Source organism: Malus domestica, chromosome 02 (genome assembly GCF_042453785.1).
Source record: "Malus domestica chromosome 02, GDT2T_hap1".
In the NCBI taxonomy this organism is placed as follows: domain Eukaryota; kingdom Viridiplantae; phylum Streptophyta; class Magnoliopsida; order Rosales; family Rosaceae; genus Malus; species Malus domestica.
In genome coordinates, this window is record NC_091662.1 from 36,659,149 (window position 1) to 36,678,719 (window position 19,571).

Below are 19,571 nucleotides of genomic sequence, written 5' to 3' on the forward strand. Positions count from 1 at the left end.
GATGCAGGGAAAGCGATCTTTGGGACTCCTAATCCAGAGGATTGAATACAAAAGATGAATAAAAATTTCCTCATTTAAGATAGACGTTCAGTGCAGGGGAAAAAGTTTTAGTCTAGACGCCACAAGGTAGTTCATCTTATCAAAATTATTTATTGACTTAGACTTCAACCAACTCCTTAGTATACTTCTTGTCTAACCAAGTCATAAAACGTGTAACAGGAGACCGGTAACATATGCAAGCAAAAATGCACGGTGCTGTTTAAAATCTTTGCGTTTTTTTATCAGTTCTTTCCTAATTTTTTCGTGTTTTTAGCATCGTTGTTTAATCTGATTGCATTTTTTCTTTCAAGATATACTGCTCTATCAATTTTAGGGTTTCTCTGTGCAATCTTGGAAGCCCTTTTCGATTAAGGTCTGTGGGTTTTTTATTTGGAATGTTTTATGCATTTTTTCTGATATTTGTGTTTGGTTTGTTCCATCTAATTGCATTTTTCATCTTGGGAAATTTTGGTCTGTTAGGTTAGGGTTTTCCTGTACATCGATTTGTCTGTGCATCGATCCTTCCCTAAAACTTAAAAAAAAAAAGAGGGATGGTCATCCTTAATTTTTGGGTTTTGCTCTGCATGTTTCGGTTTTTTGATGTGGGTGAGGGATTTTTTTTTTTTTTTTTTTTTTTTTGTGTTTTAGTTAAATGGCTAAACATTTCTCAGGAACACATGTGGATGATCAGAAAGAGAGAGACAGTTAAAAAACGTAGTCTATGTGAGTTCATTGTTGAATATATTAAGAATGATGTGATAAACCGGAGAGGGAATCATCAGCTTATGGATGTGTTAACACATCCAATGTGTTGTAATCTTTTTGCTACTTAAACATGTTAACACATCAATTCTAAAAAAACTTGGTCTGCTACTTTACTTACGATGCTATTGGTTTACTCCAACGATAATGGCTAGCTAGGATAGCCTTTCTTTATGTCTTAATTATTGATAGTGCTATCATCATGGCAGGCTATGTTGGAGCAAAAACTGTGCAGGCAAAGACATAAGAGTGATGGATTTTGGAATGAAATGCAGAGGATATCCTTTTGCGCCGCTTAAGTAAAAGTTTCTTCTTCTGTTATGTTTGTGTGTTGGATATTGTAGAAAATTAATATAAGTTGTATATTCATGATAACTGACTGATTAAGATTACTTACAAGAGGTATATATGCATAGAAGAGCTCAACATGAGGGTGCAAGAGAGCTATTGGTACAATAAAGAAAGGAAAAGTTGTACGCCACTACAGCACTACGCTGGGTGCTAGCCAACATGATAACAGCACTTACAAGATAACAATAACAATATAAAAATGATTAAGGTGGGAAACATACATTACGTCCAATAGATATCTTTTTCTTGGGACTAATATATGTTTACTGTTCTATTAATTCATTTATTAATTTTATGTGCTGGTCCTTTTAGCTGTTTAGGTTTGGGTTTTAATCTAAAATGCTTTTACCCAATTATTTTGGGGTTTGATTTAAGAGTGTTATATCTTTTTCAATTTTTATTTATACAGATAGTGAAGGAATGGTGAGGATTGGAAGGCAGATGAGTGTACAAGTGAGAGGAAGATTGAAGAAGAAAGTAGTAAAATGCAGTTGGGTCCTTAATGCACTCCTAAAGAATAGATTGAGAAGTTTAAGGTGTGTGTTTTCTGCTCAACTTTGGGAAAAAATTTGCATCTTTTTTACAGTATGTTATTTTCTTTATCTGATTTATGTTTGTTGCATTGTTGATTTTCTTTATTGTTTCAGGATGTTGAGAGTTTGAGAAATGCTGGAGGTATCATCATCTCAGCTTCTGATTTTTAAAACTATCCATCATGGAACCTTGAATTTTTTTTTAAATTTTTTTTTATTTATATACAATAAGGTCCGGATAGTATAGGTATAATTTTTAATTAAATACTTGAATCTTTGAATTTTATGTCAATTTCATTTGACGTTAATCAGTCATTGTTTGTAGATTGCCAATAATCAAAGTGATTAATCACTAATTGGAAATATTTAAAGTGTAATTTTCTATAACCTCTTTTCCTTTTGTACTTTTATTGAATACGTTATCAATTTTCTGTTTAATTATATGATTTCTTATCTTAAGAATGTTTGCATCTTAATACTTAGCTTAAATATGTTAATCTGTCCCTTTTTTATATAGAATTTAGTGCAAGTTATTCTCAATCACACAGGCATCCGTAACATCAGGCTGGCATCCGCAGCTTCACGTGGACATCCGTTCACACAGTGTTGTTACATCTTTTTTATTTGATCAAGCTTTGTGATTGTGTATATATTGGTTGTTCTGTTTTTTAAAATGGTGGTTAAAAGAAACTTTTTGTATTCTTATCAGGAGCGGCTAAGTAGTTTTATAGTTTAATGTCTAAAATATTATCCTCGGATATAAATCTTTACTGCTTTGTATTCTAGCTGATTTTGATAACATTTATAATGATATATAAATTTGCTCGATTAATATTGTAGTTTAAAAGTCTTGCTTATTCTGTATGACAAGTTATTTTAGTAACATTTACACTGTATTCTGTCATCATTAGACTTTCAGTTTTGTGCTTAAATTGAATTATGCTAATCTGTATAAAATTGAGAGTCATGTTGATAAAAGCTTCGTTTTTATTCTCCTGTTTTTGAAAGTACCATGGAAATATTTTAAGTTTGTTTTATCTTTATTTGAAAATGAATTATTTTTGTGTTTGCAATCATTTGCAGATTAATTTCAATTTGAAAAAATCTCTGCTACATCTCGGTTCCTACAGTAATTTCAGCTACTGAAGTAGCTTTCAGCTGTCAAGGTTACTAGCAATTGAGTGTGTTTGTAAGTGCTTTTTGCTTTTGTAAAATTGTGTGAAAGATTATATTTCTTCGTTTTGTTTGATAATTGTCTGGTTGCTGTCAATACTATGGCTTTAAATTGTATATGGAATCATTATTTTCACATATTTCTTTGCTTAAGTTATAATCTAGAGCTACTTTTACGTTATAGTTTTATAACTGTATGTAAAATTAATTAATACTTTTTTAATTTTTTTTATTGACGTTTTACATTTAATTACAATTTTTGTCAAGCTTTCTCTTTAGGGGAATTAGCTATTACTAATATATATATACAAATTATCTTTTCACATGATCTAAATACATGGCAAATTACCTGCTTGCATATTGAAAGGTTAAATTGGATATCGAAAAGTATAAAAGTAGACATTTGTACTAGAGATATACCCTCTCCTCATATTTTAATCTAATATGTTCTTTCACAAATTTAGAAAATATGGACAAGGTTTATCTTTAGTGGTACGATGTCTATATAAATTGGTAATAGTTAATTCCTCTGAAGAGAAGACGGAAATGATGATTTTTACTCCAGATGATCAAAACTGAGTTTACCAATTTACATAAATCTGATCCATCTTTGTTGTACTAAATTGCAACAAACTTATCTTTTCTAAGACGTTATCCAAATTCTCAACCCAGGTATGTATCCAATTTCACTTGCTCTTTATATCTCAATGCATTTGTTTGTATAAATTAATATAACGTTAGTCAAAACTGAACAATTTACAAATTATGCTCAATCTATTTTTAATAATTTTTTAGTTGTTATTACCTACAAACTTTCTTATCCCGCAGCAACGCGCGGGCACCACTTCCTAGTTCTATCTATGCATCAGAAAGTTGAGCATCCCCAAACAATGAAAATTTACAGGAGTCCACCATAAGAAGCAACCAATTCACCTACTACACTTGAATCTAACACTTGAAAATTTACAGGACTAGTACTATAGCTACCTTCCCCAACGATCCAGTAGCTTACTCAGCTCACATGTTTTTATAAAAAGTGGGAAAATGTGGGTCTCATGGCGAATCCCAAATAATAAAAGCAGTGACACTACTCCACAAGTCGATAGGATGGGGCACCAACCATCAACGGAGGAGCTCCCCCGTCAACGTTAACATAAATTCCTAGTATGTGCGTGTGTATTTGTATGGACAACTGTAGCCTCGGAGACTGTTCATCATCCATTTGCTTTAGAACATTAGGATTCAACAAATAAAGAGCTCACTATTTGCGATGCTTCCTTTCTGTCCCTTCTTAACACTAATTAGCTCTAATTCACTTACAAATAAAAAAGTTCTTAACACTAATTAGCTCCAAACGACGCCATCGATTTCAAAATGGAAGTTTCTGAGCTTCTTTCTTGTGCTGCAGTGAAACCCTAATTGACTGAATGATCCCTATCCGAGTGAAGGAGACCGAATGCGATTTACGGCGGTTGACCGCCGAGAACTTTAAATAGAAGGCGGAGACGGAGGGAGGTAAGGGACACCCTATCAGTAGTCACTAGTGTGCCTTTTTTTCTCTTGTTTGAAAAGCGTGCTGCTTTTTCTCGTTTGAAAGTAGAAAATGTTTTGGGACTTTTGAATATACTTGCAGAATAAAAATCAGAATTTATAAATTGATATGTATTAATTTTTTTTGTTTGGATTTATAAATATAGAAATTTAAAATTTTTGCGTGAAAAAGAAACTTGGAATTTGGGACCTACAATTCTCAAGTTTAAAAAATTCTATTTAAATAAGTGTCATTTCCTAATTTATATAATTGTGAGTTTAAAGTAACAAATTCAGTATCCAATTTCATTGTTCTTTTAGGTTAACCAAATAAAAAATTCACAAATTCTAAAAAATAAAATCCCTTCATTTCAATTTCCGTCATTTTAAAATTTCTTAATAATCTTAAATTTCTTCATTTAAACATAATATAAATGTCATTTTCAATGCATCAAGTTATAGGGCTATAGGCTCTTTTATAGCCCAAAATGAAGAAAAAACCCTCTTCAACAAAGGTCCAGGTCTTTTACCAAAAAAACAATAAAGGTCCAGGTCACAGGAAAAAGGGGACCCATTGGGCCAAATTCTAGCTCATGGCCATCGGGTTGGGCAATTGAAGCCAGCTAGCCCGAAACGCTGGGCCTGCTAATATATATATATATATTTATTTTTTTTTTAATTTTGTCTTAACAAAAAAATAAAATTAAAAATTCTAATTTTTTTCCTATAGGTATCTAAGCCATTTCTACATCATTTTCACCATTCTATACTACTTTACCTCATTCTATTTCTATTCTTCACATTCTTTAAACCTCTATCCGAAAAATTAGTTAATTTTTTTCTAATTTTTTTTAAGCAAAACAAACATAGCATTCCGAACAATTATTAAGATTACATACAGATAAGAAATATGGAGAGTTACTCATTTATAAATATGGTAGTTTAATTCAATTAACCAATAAAGTTAAAGAACAAACTTAAAAATAATAAATCCCTTCGGTTGGAGATGGTATATAAATATGGTATGGCAGTGTTCATTAAAAAATAATTTCTTGCATGATTATAATCTGAACGAGGGCTAAACATAGCCCCTTAGGTTGGAGATGGCCTAAATTTAAATGTAATGAAACGTGATCAGGTAATGTGGTGATGAAACACGATTCTGATTTCTATACCGACAATTTTTATCAAGGAAGGAATATTTTTGGCCTAAGGTTTCGCCAACCTGAAGATAAGGTTATCCCTTTTATTGTAATGCTCAATAATAGTTCGGCTTTCAATGTGCCAAACACTAATTACCCTGGTAAAACATCACTTTGCCAAGAAAAGTTAGTGAAGTGACCTTGTCCAGCGAGAGAATCAAGGACTCCTCGCCAATAAAGACTTGGATAGATAACCAACTGGAATAGAAGTAGTGTTGTTTAACCAAACTGAAGGTACTTCTAGATAGAATGATTCTACGACTCAAATGATGTTTAACCAAACTGAATATGGCGCCGGTTTCTCAACCAAGTGATGTTTAACCGATTTGAATATGTGTTGACGAAAGTTAGTGAAGTAATTAGTATTTTTCTCAGTAATGTGAGAGAGTTTCGCGCATAGCATTTATTTGTGTTGAGTTGAAGATTCTTTATACATTTCAAACCATTTGTTTATAAGGATAAATTTCGTGATGACCAAGCGTCCCGAGTGGTAGAACCCTATTAGGACTGTGGCTTATCGACACGCACCTGGATATCTCGAGTTTCGCGCATAGCATTTATTTGTGTTGAGTTGAAGATTCTTTATACTTTGCAAACCATTTGTTTATAAGGATAAATTTCATGATGACCAAGCGTCCCGAGTGGTAGAACCCTATTAGGACTGTGGCTTATCGACACGCACCTGGATATCTCAACACTTATCTCATCAGACGCCTCTCCTGACGAGACTCTATCTCTATCTAGTATCGGCCTCTTAGACTTGGACTAGGATTATGAACCTAGTACCCTTAGGCACTTAATTAATTCCTTATATGATTAGCCACATGTTTTAATTCTTGGAATAATTCGAATATTACCAAAACCCATTTTGATCCTTCAATAGTCTTAATTCATCCACGACTCAAGTGAGCCACACCTAAATCTGATCCTTTAGAGCATCTCCAAAGGAAATATCAAAATTCTAGGTGGAATGCCACTGCATATATTTGACACAAAAAAATATCTCCAACCGAAGTGTTATTTGGTGACTGGATTTGAAGGCTTTGTGATTTTGAGTCAAATTTGTTTTTACTTCATTTTAATGGTGAGTCCTTTATTACACTAACATTTCAACCAATAAGAATTTTGTTTCAACATTTTTTTTAATAATTACAATTACAACCATTTAAAGTTCTATTTAAATAATAAAATAACATTTGACAATTCGGTTGGAGACGTACAAAATTTGACATAAGACTTCAGATTGCCACATTAACCATCAATTGTAATTTGACTATTATAATTTGACATTTCTTTTGGAGATGGTCTTTAGCAATCCAATTCCAAACTAGATAAAATCGCTGACATCCATTTCAGGGCTGAGAATATCACATTGACTAAATATTCATTATTGGGCCGAGATCGAAAGCCACTAAGAGCCTCTCCAACCATGCCCTCAGTTTATATCAAAGTTTTAGCTAAAAATATTAAAATGTTATGTTAGGAGTTATCTAAAAAAGTTGTACTTCAACCATCCTCCCTACTTTAAAGAGTCATAATGACTATGAATCAATAATTAGTATTATTTATTTAAAATAATATTGATTAAAAATGTCTATATCGAAAAGCAGTGATCTTAGCCGTCCAATTTTCACTGGAGAGACCTACTGGAAGATTAAGAGTTTCTTGTACTTTCCCATGTTCAGTATATTTCACCATGACAAAGAAGTTGGAAGCAAAGGTTGCAATGCCCTGTTGAATTTGAGCTTGTAAACACAGAAAATTGGACCGTTATCGCAACCGGAAATGCGACCAACGGATTTCCACGTCTGGAACGCGAGAACATCCCCCTTCCAATTTCGACATTCCTCTGGCAGTGACTTGAAGAGAGAATCTTGAAACTGAAAACATCCGCGTGCAGTCCCACGGTCACTGATGCATAATTTCAGAAGACCATAAAGGTGAGAGTTGAAACACACCTTATCTAACAGTGATGTACTTCTGAAGTGCCATACGATGGAAATAGTTGCAAACAATTCAAGCATCTGGAAAGAAGTAAGGTTCAACTGTCTCAGTCCAAAACAACAATAATTTTTGAGTCACCTCGAGTAAATTTCCTTTCGGTGTCCATACAAATTTAATGATCGGAATGAAAATTAGCACTAGACTCGTCTGCAAATTGTATGGTAAAAGAAGTAACTCTAAATACTGTTACAAGTTATAACTAAACAATAAGAACATTGTAATCAAATGCCTCAAATTTTCAAGCGGTTTAATAGCGAAATTCAACTAACGAAAGGGAGGCGAAATTTTCTGTGAGTTTAAGAAAAAATAATAGCAGATTGTCAATACATATCTAAAAGCAAGTGTGTGCGCGTGTATACATACATACATACACACACACAGATATATATATATATAGCAAGTGTGTGCGCGTGTATACATGCATACATACACACACACATATATATATATATATATATATATATCTGTGTGTATATTCTGGTTGTAGTATGAGAAGGAGAAGAAAACTATCTATCAACATATTCAAATTCGCAACGAAATTAGACAATAATGAAAAATTGAAAAAATAAGTAACTGAGAGACAATGGGAAAATTACCATAAGAAGACGTCATATCTCTTCCCATTCAATCTCTATGTTGGGGATGTGAGCAATCTTGGTCCAATCTTCCCCTGTCTGTCTCTGGCACCGTAGTTTTAACAAAGGGCAACTCCTGATGCTTAGATGAGAAAGAGAGGCGGGTAGCCCTTCAACCGGCAAGCACTGGAGCTCAGGACACCGCCATATTGTCAGTCTTTCAAGACAGATAAGTTGCCTCAATCCCCTTCCGTCCATGGTCTTAAGATTCGACATATCTATGATGGAGAGAGTAGTCAAAGGCGGGGGCAGCAGCCCCTCCTCTGGAAATGCACCTACTTCTTCACATTCTTCGAAGCTCAGTGCCAAGTCTACAAGAGAGGTGAGTCTTCCTAGACCCCACTGCATACGATTTGCAATGAGTTTCTTGCACGAACGGATATAAAGTGAACTTAATTCTGAAGGCAATCCCCCTTCTGGAAATGATTCCAGCTCTGGACAATCTACTATCCACAAGTTACGAAGAGAAGGGAGAAGAGTGTGCATCTGTTCTGGCAGCGACCTCAGTTTTTTGCATCCCCAAATACTGATCTTGGTCAAGTGTGGTGCATGCAGAACTCCATTGGAAAAACATACAAAATTTGGACAAAAATATATATCCAGTTTGCTGATGGATAAGAGTTCTGATTCTTGTGAAATAGTAAGGAATTCCACGTTAGCTGAGCGCATTTCGAGTGTTTCCAGCTTTGGAAAGTAGTCCAAAGGTAATATCCGGGTTAGCTTAGGACATTCCAACAGACGAAGCTGGCAAAGTTTAGGAAAAGCTTCTTTACCTTCTTCGTTATATGACCACTCATGCCACTCCTGCATATTGCAGAATTCCAAAATTTGTAGAGAACTAAATGGCTTCGTTCCACTTGTATCATCACCATAAAACTCAGGGCCCAGCGACACCACACCATTTAACCCTTCAATAAAAAGTTCCTTGAGGGAGGGTAGTGGTGGCAACATGAAACAGTATCGACAATTCACAAGTCTAAGAAAAACTAGTTCTGCTAACCAACTCGGAAAACTTGTACCTCCATAAGAGTCGATAGTTAGCTTTTTAACATTTGTGTGAGGTTGGAGGTTGCCAAGCATTTCTCTATCCTTCTGTGAATTGTTACTATCAGCTCCCCATTTTAAAACTAGTTCATTCAGATGCTTCTTGTCCTTGATATTTGCATTCATGACATCCCCAACCTGCGCAACATTATGAAGCCCTGAAATACAAAGTTTTCCATGCAAATTCGGAAGCTCTTTTAACTCTACAATGTTATGTCCAGTATCTTTGTCCAAGAAAAAATCACTTAATGTTTGCAGATCTTTCAATTTGTCCATCTGCGGTGGCATCTTTCTTAACTTTGTATCTCTGATATCAAGATGGCGCAATTTGATTAGTTTTCTCAAGTTGCTTGGCAACTGAACAAGAGCTTGACAATGTGACAGCAACAACGTCTGTAAGTTATACAAAGAACACAATGTATCAGGTAACATTTCGATTAAGGTATTTGACAAGTTCAAGTACCTGAGATGTTTTAAGTTGCCAACTGAATTAGGCAACTCTGTGACATCATATCCTGATAAACTGAGCGCTCTCAAACATTGTAGGGTTGGCAATAAATCATATAGTACCTTGCCCATCACTGAAAAAGAATCATATGATAATGATAATGGTAGGAAGGTACGCAAATGTTTGGCGTCAAATTTTTCAAAACCAGGATCATGTGTTTTCATATATGACAAGTGACGGGCCTTGCTCACAATGTTCACCGAGACATTCTTCTCCAGCCTAACACAAAAGTCTCCGGATACAAACTTTGCTAAATCATTGATTAGGTCATGCATGGTGAAAAACGACTCCCCATCTTCAGTTGATACATGTTGAAAAAATGACCTTGAGATTAGATCATCGAAGTATTCCTCTCCAACTTCTTCTGCCCTTTCATTCACTTCAGGTTGTAAGAGATCCTCTGCCATCCACAAAAGTACCAATTCTGATTTCTTGAATTCATAATCTTTGGGGAATATCGAAGAATATGCAAAACAACGTTTGAGATGTGGAGAAAGATAATGGTAGCTCAACCATAGTGCTGGCAGAATGTTACTCTCTTTATTTGACTTATCCCATAAGTCACTCTTCAATATCTTTTCCCAGTCCTCCACATTTAACTTAGATCGTAAAAGGCCTGCAAGTGATTTCGCAGCTAAAGGAAGACCTTTACACTTTCTGACGATTTGTCTTCCAATTACTTCATGAATTGTGTGTCCACTCACTCCTCCATTTTTGAACACATGTTTTACGAATAACAACCAACAATCATCCTCGGATAATGGCATTAGACAGTAAATTGGAAGAGTACCCATTACAGATGCAACACCTCCATTGCGTGTAGTCACAATGATTTTACTTCCATGTCCACCAGACTCAAAAGGGCACCTTAACAGATCCCAGTGAATATAATTTTCGTTCCAAACATCATCAAGGACAAGAAGGAACTTCTTTCCTTTCAAAGCTTCCTTGAGTTCAACTTGAAGCTGATTTAGGTCATTCATATCACAAGTTCTTGAAGTGAACGACCTATAAATTTTCTGTGTTACACTAACCACATCAAAGTCTTCCGAGACACACACCCATGCTTGAATATCAAAATGTTGTTTCGCTCTATCGTCGTTGTATATGAGCTGAGCAAGGGTGGTCTTCCCGATCCCACCCATGCCAACAACAGGAATAACATTTGTTTTATTGTCATTCACATCATCCGTCAATAATAATTTAACGACAGCTTCCTTGTCCTCATTCCGTCCATACACACCGGATTCTTCTACCAAAGAAGTTGAAGGTAGTGTGTGTGACGTTTTGTTGCTGGAATGTGCTTTCAAATTAAGGACATCTTTTTGCTGTGAGATGATGTTTAGTCTATCAACAACTTCATGTATCTTAGGGAGTACCGATTTGTCAAAAGCACCATGCGAGGAAGAGATGCGTTCATGTACCTGACTTGTGCTACTGCCAGCAGCTTCAACTTCCAGCTTGCGGCTTAACGCTTCTGTTTTGATCTCGTCCAAAAGGTCATCAGCATCATAGACTGACTCTTTAAGCTTCTCAAGCCAGTGCTTCACAGCTGAATTACTTATCTGCATCTCCTCAGCATCATCAAGAACAACATTAACGGACAATAACATGATCTCTAACTTGTTCAGTAATCCCTGCGTCAGTTTCTTTCCTCTGATGAACTCCCTGACCTCCGGAGAAGCCATCTTTTCGAATACCGCCTGAAGGAAAGCGGACATAACAGCTCCACCTACCACCTCCAAAGCCATGATTTCTTCCTTGCAAATGGAATTGAGAGTTCAGAGATGGTATTGCCATAGTTCGATTAAGTGTTCGTAATATATGAACATGCAACATATATAAATACTCGAGAATTAGGGATTATACCTAGAGGAAAAACCTTGAGTCAAACAACCATCTTGTTCTTACAACCGTCTCGAGGAGGAACTACGAACACACGCAAAATAGGGCCTTCGTGTACAAGTTTGGGAAAAAATACAAGAAAATTTCTTGTTCTTAAACCTTGAGTTGAACATCCGTCTTGTTATTGATACTAAGATTAAGATTTGGAGATACTTAATTCTAGGAGACTTTTTTTTCTGTGTGAGTGATTTAGTCAATGGCGTGGAACACTGTTAAGGTGGCTGAGCTTCATATAGGACAAACAAAATCCGACGACTAAAAGAAGACAAACACCAACCACCCTACGTTATAAATATGCAAAAGTGATAGAGATAACATTTGCCAGAGTTAGAAGCAGAACGGTTGCAATGTATTATATAAAGGACATAGATAAAGAGAGAAGGGGGATAGTATCATAGTAGTATTATTGCTTTTAACTTTTGATTTGGTGTGTTGTAATGAAGTTACAAACATGCCTCTATTTATAGGAATTTAATCAGACAACTTCTTACATACAAGAAAATATTTTACCTCCATATGACATTTTCATACAATGCTCATCAAAATCCACTTTGGTTACCTTTCTTCCACAAACCCATGTGTGGTATTACACCAAAGTCCACATTTCTTACACAAAACACACCGAAGTCCACTTTTATTAGCTTTCTTACGAAACACATGTGTGACATTTATATCGCATTTCACAATACCTACACTATTTTCTTTCTACACTTTGAAAAAAAAACTTAGCTTCATATTCACATAGGCGAGAAAGAAATGAGATTAAGACAAATTATGTTGGGACAATTTAATTTATAGAGAAATTTTCACTTTTATTTTGTTTGAAATATGAATATATTGTAAGTTATAACATCAATGATTTCAATCCTGAGAGAAAACGAAGTTATTTTGAAATTAACTTTTGGGGGTATATGAACTTTAATTCTATTAGCTTCATATATTTATTATATCATTAATTGTACAGAGTCGCTAGAAGCCCTTTACTTTCTTTCTATATTTGGGAGCATGATTGAAATTAATAATTTTTTTTTAAATTCTCTCTTTAAATTCGCTTTGTAACCCCTCACCATTTTCTTAGACTACGGGTTTCTATCCCATATTGGCACATGTTGTTTGTATATTTTTAGGCTTGGTGTGTTTGACACGTGGGGCCCTCCCTATTTTCTGGAACTCTCCCCTCTCGTTTCTCTCGGCCTCACCTCTCCCTCATTTCACTTTTCTCTCCCCCCCAAGTCTCACATTTAGGAATAAGCAAAATACACATGGATATGGATAATCGTAGTTAACTGCTCATTTAAAATTTATAGTTATGATTATGGGTAACCATTTAAACAGATAAACGGTTATGTGCATAACCATCTACATGTGAAATTTAAATGGACCGTTATGGATATTACCCGTAGTTATAAATAGGTGGCTATTCAACCATTTATTTTAATATATGTAAACTAAATAAATAAATATTTAAAAAAAAAACCTTAAAACCCTAAATTAATTGGGATAGTAATTCGGTTTACATTTTTTTGTAGGCCTTTTTCGGTGACAACGAAATTGATGAGACTTTGTGATTGAACGAACTAAAGCATTAGAGTATTCGAAAGTTTAATGTTGTAAACTTTGTGGTAATGGGAATTTGGAAATTTTCAACATCTTTGTTTTTTGATCAATTTTTGCTAGTTATAACTTGTATGGATTAAGGCTCTGATACTTTACAACATTTAAAGCTCAAAGCCTGTTGAACCGAAGCAATCATGATCGCAGGTAATAGACCCATCGAGCATGTCCTAATCCGTCATACCTCTATCTCTACTTGGGTTTTGGATAGGTGATGCCCAAAAGGTTTTCACATTGAGCATTGATGAATTTGAACGGAACGTAATACTACCAGAAGCTTTGACAGAGGAAGAAGAACAATTTTCAGGTGTTTTCCATACATTGCTTTCTCTATATAAGCTTGGTCCACAATGGCAGCTAATGAACATTTTAGTTCTATTTACGTATGGATGGGTTAAAAACGTGTAGATGGGTAGAAAACATGGTAAATGGGTAATAAACGGTAAATCGGTAATTAGAAAATAGGTATACGATTACGGTTAAACGGGTACGCAGTTTTCGGCGACTGTGATGGGGGCAAACTGTGAACGGCAAAGGATGGTGTTAGTGCTGTACGGTGGACGATGGCAACGCCAATGACCAAATTAAGGGAGGAGAAGAAGGATATGCTGGTAACTCTCTAGAAGATTCCCTAACACCACCAAGTAATGATGTCAGCTTTCCGTCAGTTTTTAATGAAATATTCCATCTCAGCGACAGAATATTCCTTTCAATCTCAGGTCGCGCATGGGGGCAATTGAAATCCCTATTTTAGACTAAAGTAATTTGATAAATTCTCCACCCCAACCTTCTTCCCCAGTGTGTTTTGTGGCCGAGCCTTTCGTAGACGGCGAGCGACTAATAGAAGAGAGAGAACCTTCACCTTCACCTCCGTATGTTAGCGATGGTGTTGGAGCTGAACATTACAGTGGTGGTCAGAAACCTAGATCTGATTAGAGGGATTGGCAAATACTCGAGGTCCATGATGTACCACAAGCGATGACTTTGGGCTATCAAGGCCATTAACGGTGGCGTTTCCCCTCGCCGACGATGTTAAGAAGCCTCTGTCAACGATGTCAAGAAGCCTATGTCAACAAATCAACAATAGCTACTAGACATTATTGGTATAGACAATAGACTTGTAATTATTCCTCTAGCTAGCCATCATTACTTTACTTTATAGCTAGCCATCATCACTTACTTTATAGCTAGCCATCATTACTTTGCTTTACTTTCTTTTTCTCCTTATTTTCCTCTACGGTGTTTTCCTCATGTAATCATCATTTGGCTTGTCCACTTGCTAAGACTAGTTGTGTAGTTTTGGCCCTTTATAAGAGAGGACTTCCCTCTTGTAAACAAATAATAATGAAGTATATTACAATTTCTGAGATGGTATCAGAGCAGTTGATCATGACTGACTCTTGAACCTCAAAAACAGAAAAAAGCTTCCGCCATATCATATCTTAATCATCATATCAGTTTTATTTTTATTTCAACTTCACTGATCTTAAGCCTATACAATGGCTAGTGATGATGAAGTATCAGACCCACCAATTCAATCCTTCACACCAGATGAATCAAACTCCACCACACAAGTGGTCACCATTCAAAATGATAATTCCAATTTCTCTGCAGGAATTAAACTTGATGAGAACAACTATTCTCTATGGCATCAAGTCATAGAGATGAAAATTGCTGGTCGAGAAAAACATGGGCATCTTTCCGATGATACCAAGCAGCCTGCAATCACAGACCCACTGTATAACAAGTGGCGAGCTGAAAATCCCAAGAGGAACTAAACCTACTGCAATCACCAGGGCTGTGATTGGTTGTGGTACTAGAAAGGGCAAACTATATTATTTAGACTTAACGAAAGAATGCAACAATAGATTGAGTCAAGTGCATCATGTAAGCAGAGACGAATCAACCCGAGTGAAGAAAATTTGGTTATGGCACAGGCGATTAGGACATCCCTCATTTGGTTATCTTAAACTTTTATTCCCTAAACGTTTTCCCCAATTCAAAGAATCCGATTTCCATTGTGAAATTTGTATTTTGGCCAAAAGTCATCGTGTTTCCTATCCATTAAGATTAAATAAAAGTTATGTGCCATTCATGGTCGTTCATTCTGACGTTTGGGGTCCTGCCAGAATTCTTACCACTTCTGGATTTAGATGGTTTGTGACATTTATACATGACTGTACTAGAATGACCTGGGTGTTTCCAATGAAGCACAAGAGTGAAGTTCCTACCAAGTTCAATATTTTTCATCAATATGTTGCAACTCAGTTTGACAAGAAAATTCAGACACTCAAGTCTGATAATGGAGGAGAATATGTCAATCATGCTTTGCATAACTATTTTCAAGAGCATGGTATTGTTCATCAAACCACATGTGCCTATACACTGCAACAAAACGGTGTAGGAGAGAGGAAGAATCAACATCGCTTAGAAGTCGTTTGTGCATCTTTATATGGTGCCAACATGCATCATAAGTTTTGGGGGGAGGCACTGTGTTATGCAACATATCCCATAAATCGAACACCATCCAATACTCTCACTACTACAAAAGGGCCTTATAATGTTAGTAGGTGGTGTCGGTTTAATATAATATAGTGTCAGACTAGACAATTGCGACACTTATTGAACATGACGTCGGATTTACTGTCACTTATAAGCGTCATAAACATTTAATGTCGCTTTTAAACCGACGTAAACATTTAATGTCGCTTAAAACCGACATACATTTTAATAATTTTTAAATACTAGTGTCGCTTTAAATAATACAGTGTCGCTTTTAAGGGACATAAAATATTGGTGTCGCTTCTAGCCGACACTAATTATTGTTTTTAAAATATTTTAAAGCCTACGTCAGTTCTTAGGGACATATATTTTAGTTTTTTTAAATATTTTGAAACCCAATGTCGGTTTTAAGCGACATATTGATGAGAAACTCTCCTTTGTGTATTCTTCTTCCTCTCTTGCGTTTTTCTTATTCGTTCTTCCCATTTACAAACCCTCCCCGTGTGTTCTCTCTTGCACCTTTCTTATTTGTTCTTCCAACTTCATTTGTTCCTTCTTCACAACAGTAAGTTTTTCTTACTTGTAATATTTTTATTTTCTCCTCTTATGTTTAATTTTTATTTACAATTTATTTTTGTAGGGAATTTATTTGAGCTAGTTGAGTACATAAAGAATTGATCCACGGAATTCTTCCATAATTCAGGTTTTTATCACTAAATTCTTTAATTTTTAAATTGTATGATACACAAGTTATTTATTTAAAAATTCTAATTTAAGTACTTAGATAAATTTCTACTATTTTTGTTAAATTAATAAATATTTAGTCTAATTAATTAATTTTGTCACTTGAATTGTTATGAGAAAATAGAAATGAATAATATTTATAAGCATTTATGTTAAATTAACAATATTAAATATAACATGAACTTATAATATTTAGTAATATGAGAATATATTATGTTAAATTAATAATTAGAGTTTATTTATACTTTCATTAAGTATAACATAAGATTTTGTGATATCCACTAGTGTAAATATTTTAAATTGAAGATTGAGTTCATTCATTGTATTCATATAGGATCAAGGAGTGTAGCTGTAAAAAATCATCAAAATCGGAGTTAAAATCACCGTTAAATCGTGATTTTTCGTTGATAACCGTTGAAAAATTTTGTCCCGTTACTTGATCTCTGAATGTTTATTTTTTGCCATTTTTGGCGTATGTGATCTCGAAGCATATATAAACAAGTTTGATGGCTGGATCGTTGAAATTAGTTTTGTAGAATGCGTATCCCATCAAAACGATAGATTCACTAACACTTGGAATTTATTTATACTTTCATTAAATATAACATAAGATTTTGTGGTATCCACTAGTGTAAATATTTTAAATTGAAGATTGAATTCATTCATTGTATTCATATATGGTCAAGGAGTGTAGCTGTAAAAAAATCATCAAAATCGGAGTTAAAATAACCGTTAAATCGTGATTTTCCATAAAAGGGTTGGTGTGGAAGAGACTTCTTTTCATGAATCGTTACCGATGCCTACCGAGTTCGTTACTCATGCAAATGCCGACAACGAGCTAACAAATAATGACAGGGACTAAATATATTAAGGGACACTTTGGATGCGGTCTCTAGCTATCAATATTCTTTGATTGAAACCTTGTTAGTTTTTAGTTTTTGATTGAGGTCCCTAACATTAATATAATAATGTAAGTTACTATATTTTTAAATTAAAAATTAAAAATTGAAATTTGTAATTGTTTATATTAATAAGATTTTAAATAACACCCATAATTTATGGGATTAAAAATAATAAAATATAAATTATACTCTCTATTATATTGTGTGTGTGTGTGTGTGTGTGTGTGTGTGTGTATACATATATGTATGGGTACATTAACCAAAATTAACAAAAAAAGTTATTGTACCAAAACATGGATACATTATCAAATCAACGAAAAAGAATGTACCCATATAAGTTTAAACATGGATTAAAAAATTTGAATGGATTTTATATTAAAAAAGGGTACATTTTACATATAACAAATTGATATATTTGAGAATGGGTACATTTAAGATTAAAAAAATTGAAAAATTATATGAATGGGTACATTTAAGATTAAAAAAAATTGAGAATCTTTTTATATATATAAAAAAAAAACTAATAGGTACAAACTTAATTTAATTTAATTTTTTATTATTTTGGAAATGTTTGAATTGAAAATTAATTAGAAGTTTAATAGAGGTGTGAGTATTAAACCCTAAATTAATTACTAATTTTTATATTAAAAATTATATAATAAACATGTAAATTCATTATCACATTAATGATAGGGACTTGAATCAAAATTTGAGAACTAATAAGGTCTTAGTCAATGAATAGTAAGAATTAGGGACCGGATACTAATTTTCCATATATTAATTATTTTATGTATTTTAAATATCAATTAGACTATGTTTCAATTCATGTGTGATGATATTTTATCATAAAATTATATTATTGTTTTTTATTATGTATTAAATATTATTTATTAAAATAATATATGAGATAACTTGAAATATTTTAGGCGGGAATGAATGTTTGAAATGTTTTAGACGGGAATGAATGTTTGAAATGTTTTAGACGGGAATGAATGTTTGAAATGTTTGAAATATTTTAGTGTGTCAGACCTTGCGTGTTTGAAATGTTTGAAATGAATTTTCCGACGTGTGTCGGACCTTGCGTCGGTTTTAACCGACGCAACCTTTTCTTATTTCGACGCAAAGATGTCCCTATTTCAACGCCACGATCTTTTAGTCAAAAGTGTGTCAGGTTGCGTGTATGTAGGTCGTGTCAGAGATAGTGTCGGTTTCAACCGACGCAAAGTTCAATTATTCCGACGCTACTGACAATTATTCCGACGCTATTGACAATTATTCTGACGCAACGTTCAATTATTCCGACGCTACTGACAAATATGTCAGTTTGTCAAAGATAGTGTCGATTTTGACCGACGTAACGTGTTCATATTTCGACGCTAAGTTTTAATCCATATTCAAACCCCCTTCTTTCCCATTACATACGTCCTTCCATTTCTGTCTCGTTTACTCCCTCTCCTTCTCCCATTTCAACCTTACTCTTTCCCCCATTTCTGCCATACTCCTGCTCCTTCCACTAACTTGTGCTATGGATAATTCTAGTGAGATCAACGTTCTAACGAACATCATTTGGAAGATGAGGAGTTCGAAGCCAGTACTTTTTTGAATTATTATTAAAATCAGTTTTTGTTTTGTGTTTAAACTTGTATTATGCTTAAACTGAAAATTTACATTACTTTCCTTGTTTTTAATTGTTTTTTTTATTAATAAGGAACATCTCAACGGAGGTGCGGATCCTCAATTCCCAAATGGACGAAACAACTTTGTTCGTTTGATTCTTCCGGAAAATGTATTAGTGACAATTCTAGTGCTTTTGCAAAATATGTAGCAAGGGAGGTTAGAGACCATAGAAATCTCTTGTTGGTGAGTGATTGGCATAAGATTAAGGAAGAAGATAAGGAAGTTTTCTGGAATAGAATAAAGGTATAGATATTTTTATTTTTACTTGAAAATAGAAGAACAAGTCAATGATAGTAATAATAATTGGTTAGCTTCGTTTTTTTTTATGGATGTAGGGAAATATTTTTTTGAAGATGCAGATATAGTAAAAATGCCTATGATCCGCCATATGACACTTAAGGTTGCGGAGCATGCGCACAAAGAGTTTAGGAATAAGTTAAAAAAAA

At 34.3% G+C, this 19,571-nt stretch overlaps 1 protein-coding gene and 2 long non-coding RNA genes across 7 annotated transcripts; 2 read left to right on the forward strand and 1 right to left on the reverse strand.

Moving 5' to 3' along the window:
- Positions 1–269: 269 nt before the first annotated feature.
- On the forward strand, positions 270–1,071 carry LOC139193981 (uncharacterized). Its single transcript, XR_011578574.1, has 2 exons — positions 270–412; positions 1,011–1,071. It is a non-coding gene; the product is annotated as an uncharacterized lncRNA (long non-coding RNA).
- Positions 1,072–1,131: 60 nt separating this feature from the next.
- Positions 1,132–1,937, forward strand: LOC139193980 (uncharacterized). Its single transcript, XR_011578573.1, has 3 exons — positions 1,132–1,360; positions 1,562–1,688; positions 1,800–1,937. It is a non-coding gene; the product is annotated as an uncharacterized lncRNA (long non-coding RNA).
- A 5,195-nt stretch (positions 1,938–7,132) lies between these two features.
- On the reverse strand, positions 7,133–11,887 carry LOC139193978 (putative disease resistance RPP13-like protein 1). Of its 5 annotated transcripts, none has more exons than XM_070817939.1 (3): positions 11,651–11,887; positions 8,191–11,541; positions 7,133–7,501 (listed from the first exon to the last, which is right to left on the reverse strand). In XM_070817939.1, the coding sequence occupies exon 2, from the start codon at positions 11,530–11,532 to the stop codon at positions 8,203–8,205; it is 3,330 nt and encodes a 1,109-aa protein (XP_070674040.1). In that variant the 5' UTR covers positions 11,533–11,541; positions 11,651–11,887; the 3' UTR covers positions 7,133–7,501; positions 8,191–8,202. The 5 variants fall into 5 exon arrangements, with proteins under 5 accessions (XP_070674040.1, XP_070674036.1, XP_070674041.1 ...); XM_070817935.1 differs by having other exon boundaries at positions 7,133–7,614; XM_070817940.1 differs by having other exon boundaries at positions 8,191–11,537; positions 11,651–11,847.
- Positions 11,888–19,571: the final 7,684 nt, after the last annotated feature.

Excerpts from the sequence above, each read along its gene's own strand:
- LOC139193978 (XM_070817939.1), bottom strand. The coding sequence starts at position 11,532 with ATGGCTTTGGAGGTGGTAGGTGGAGCTGTTATGTCCGCTTTCCTTCAG.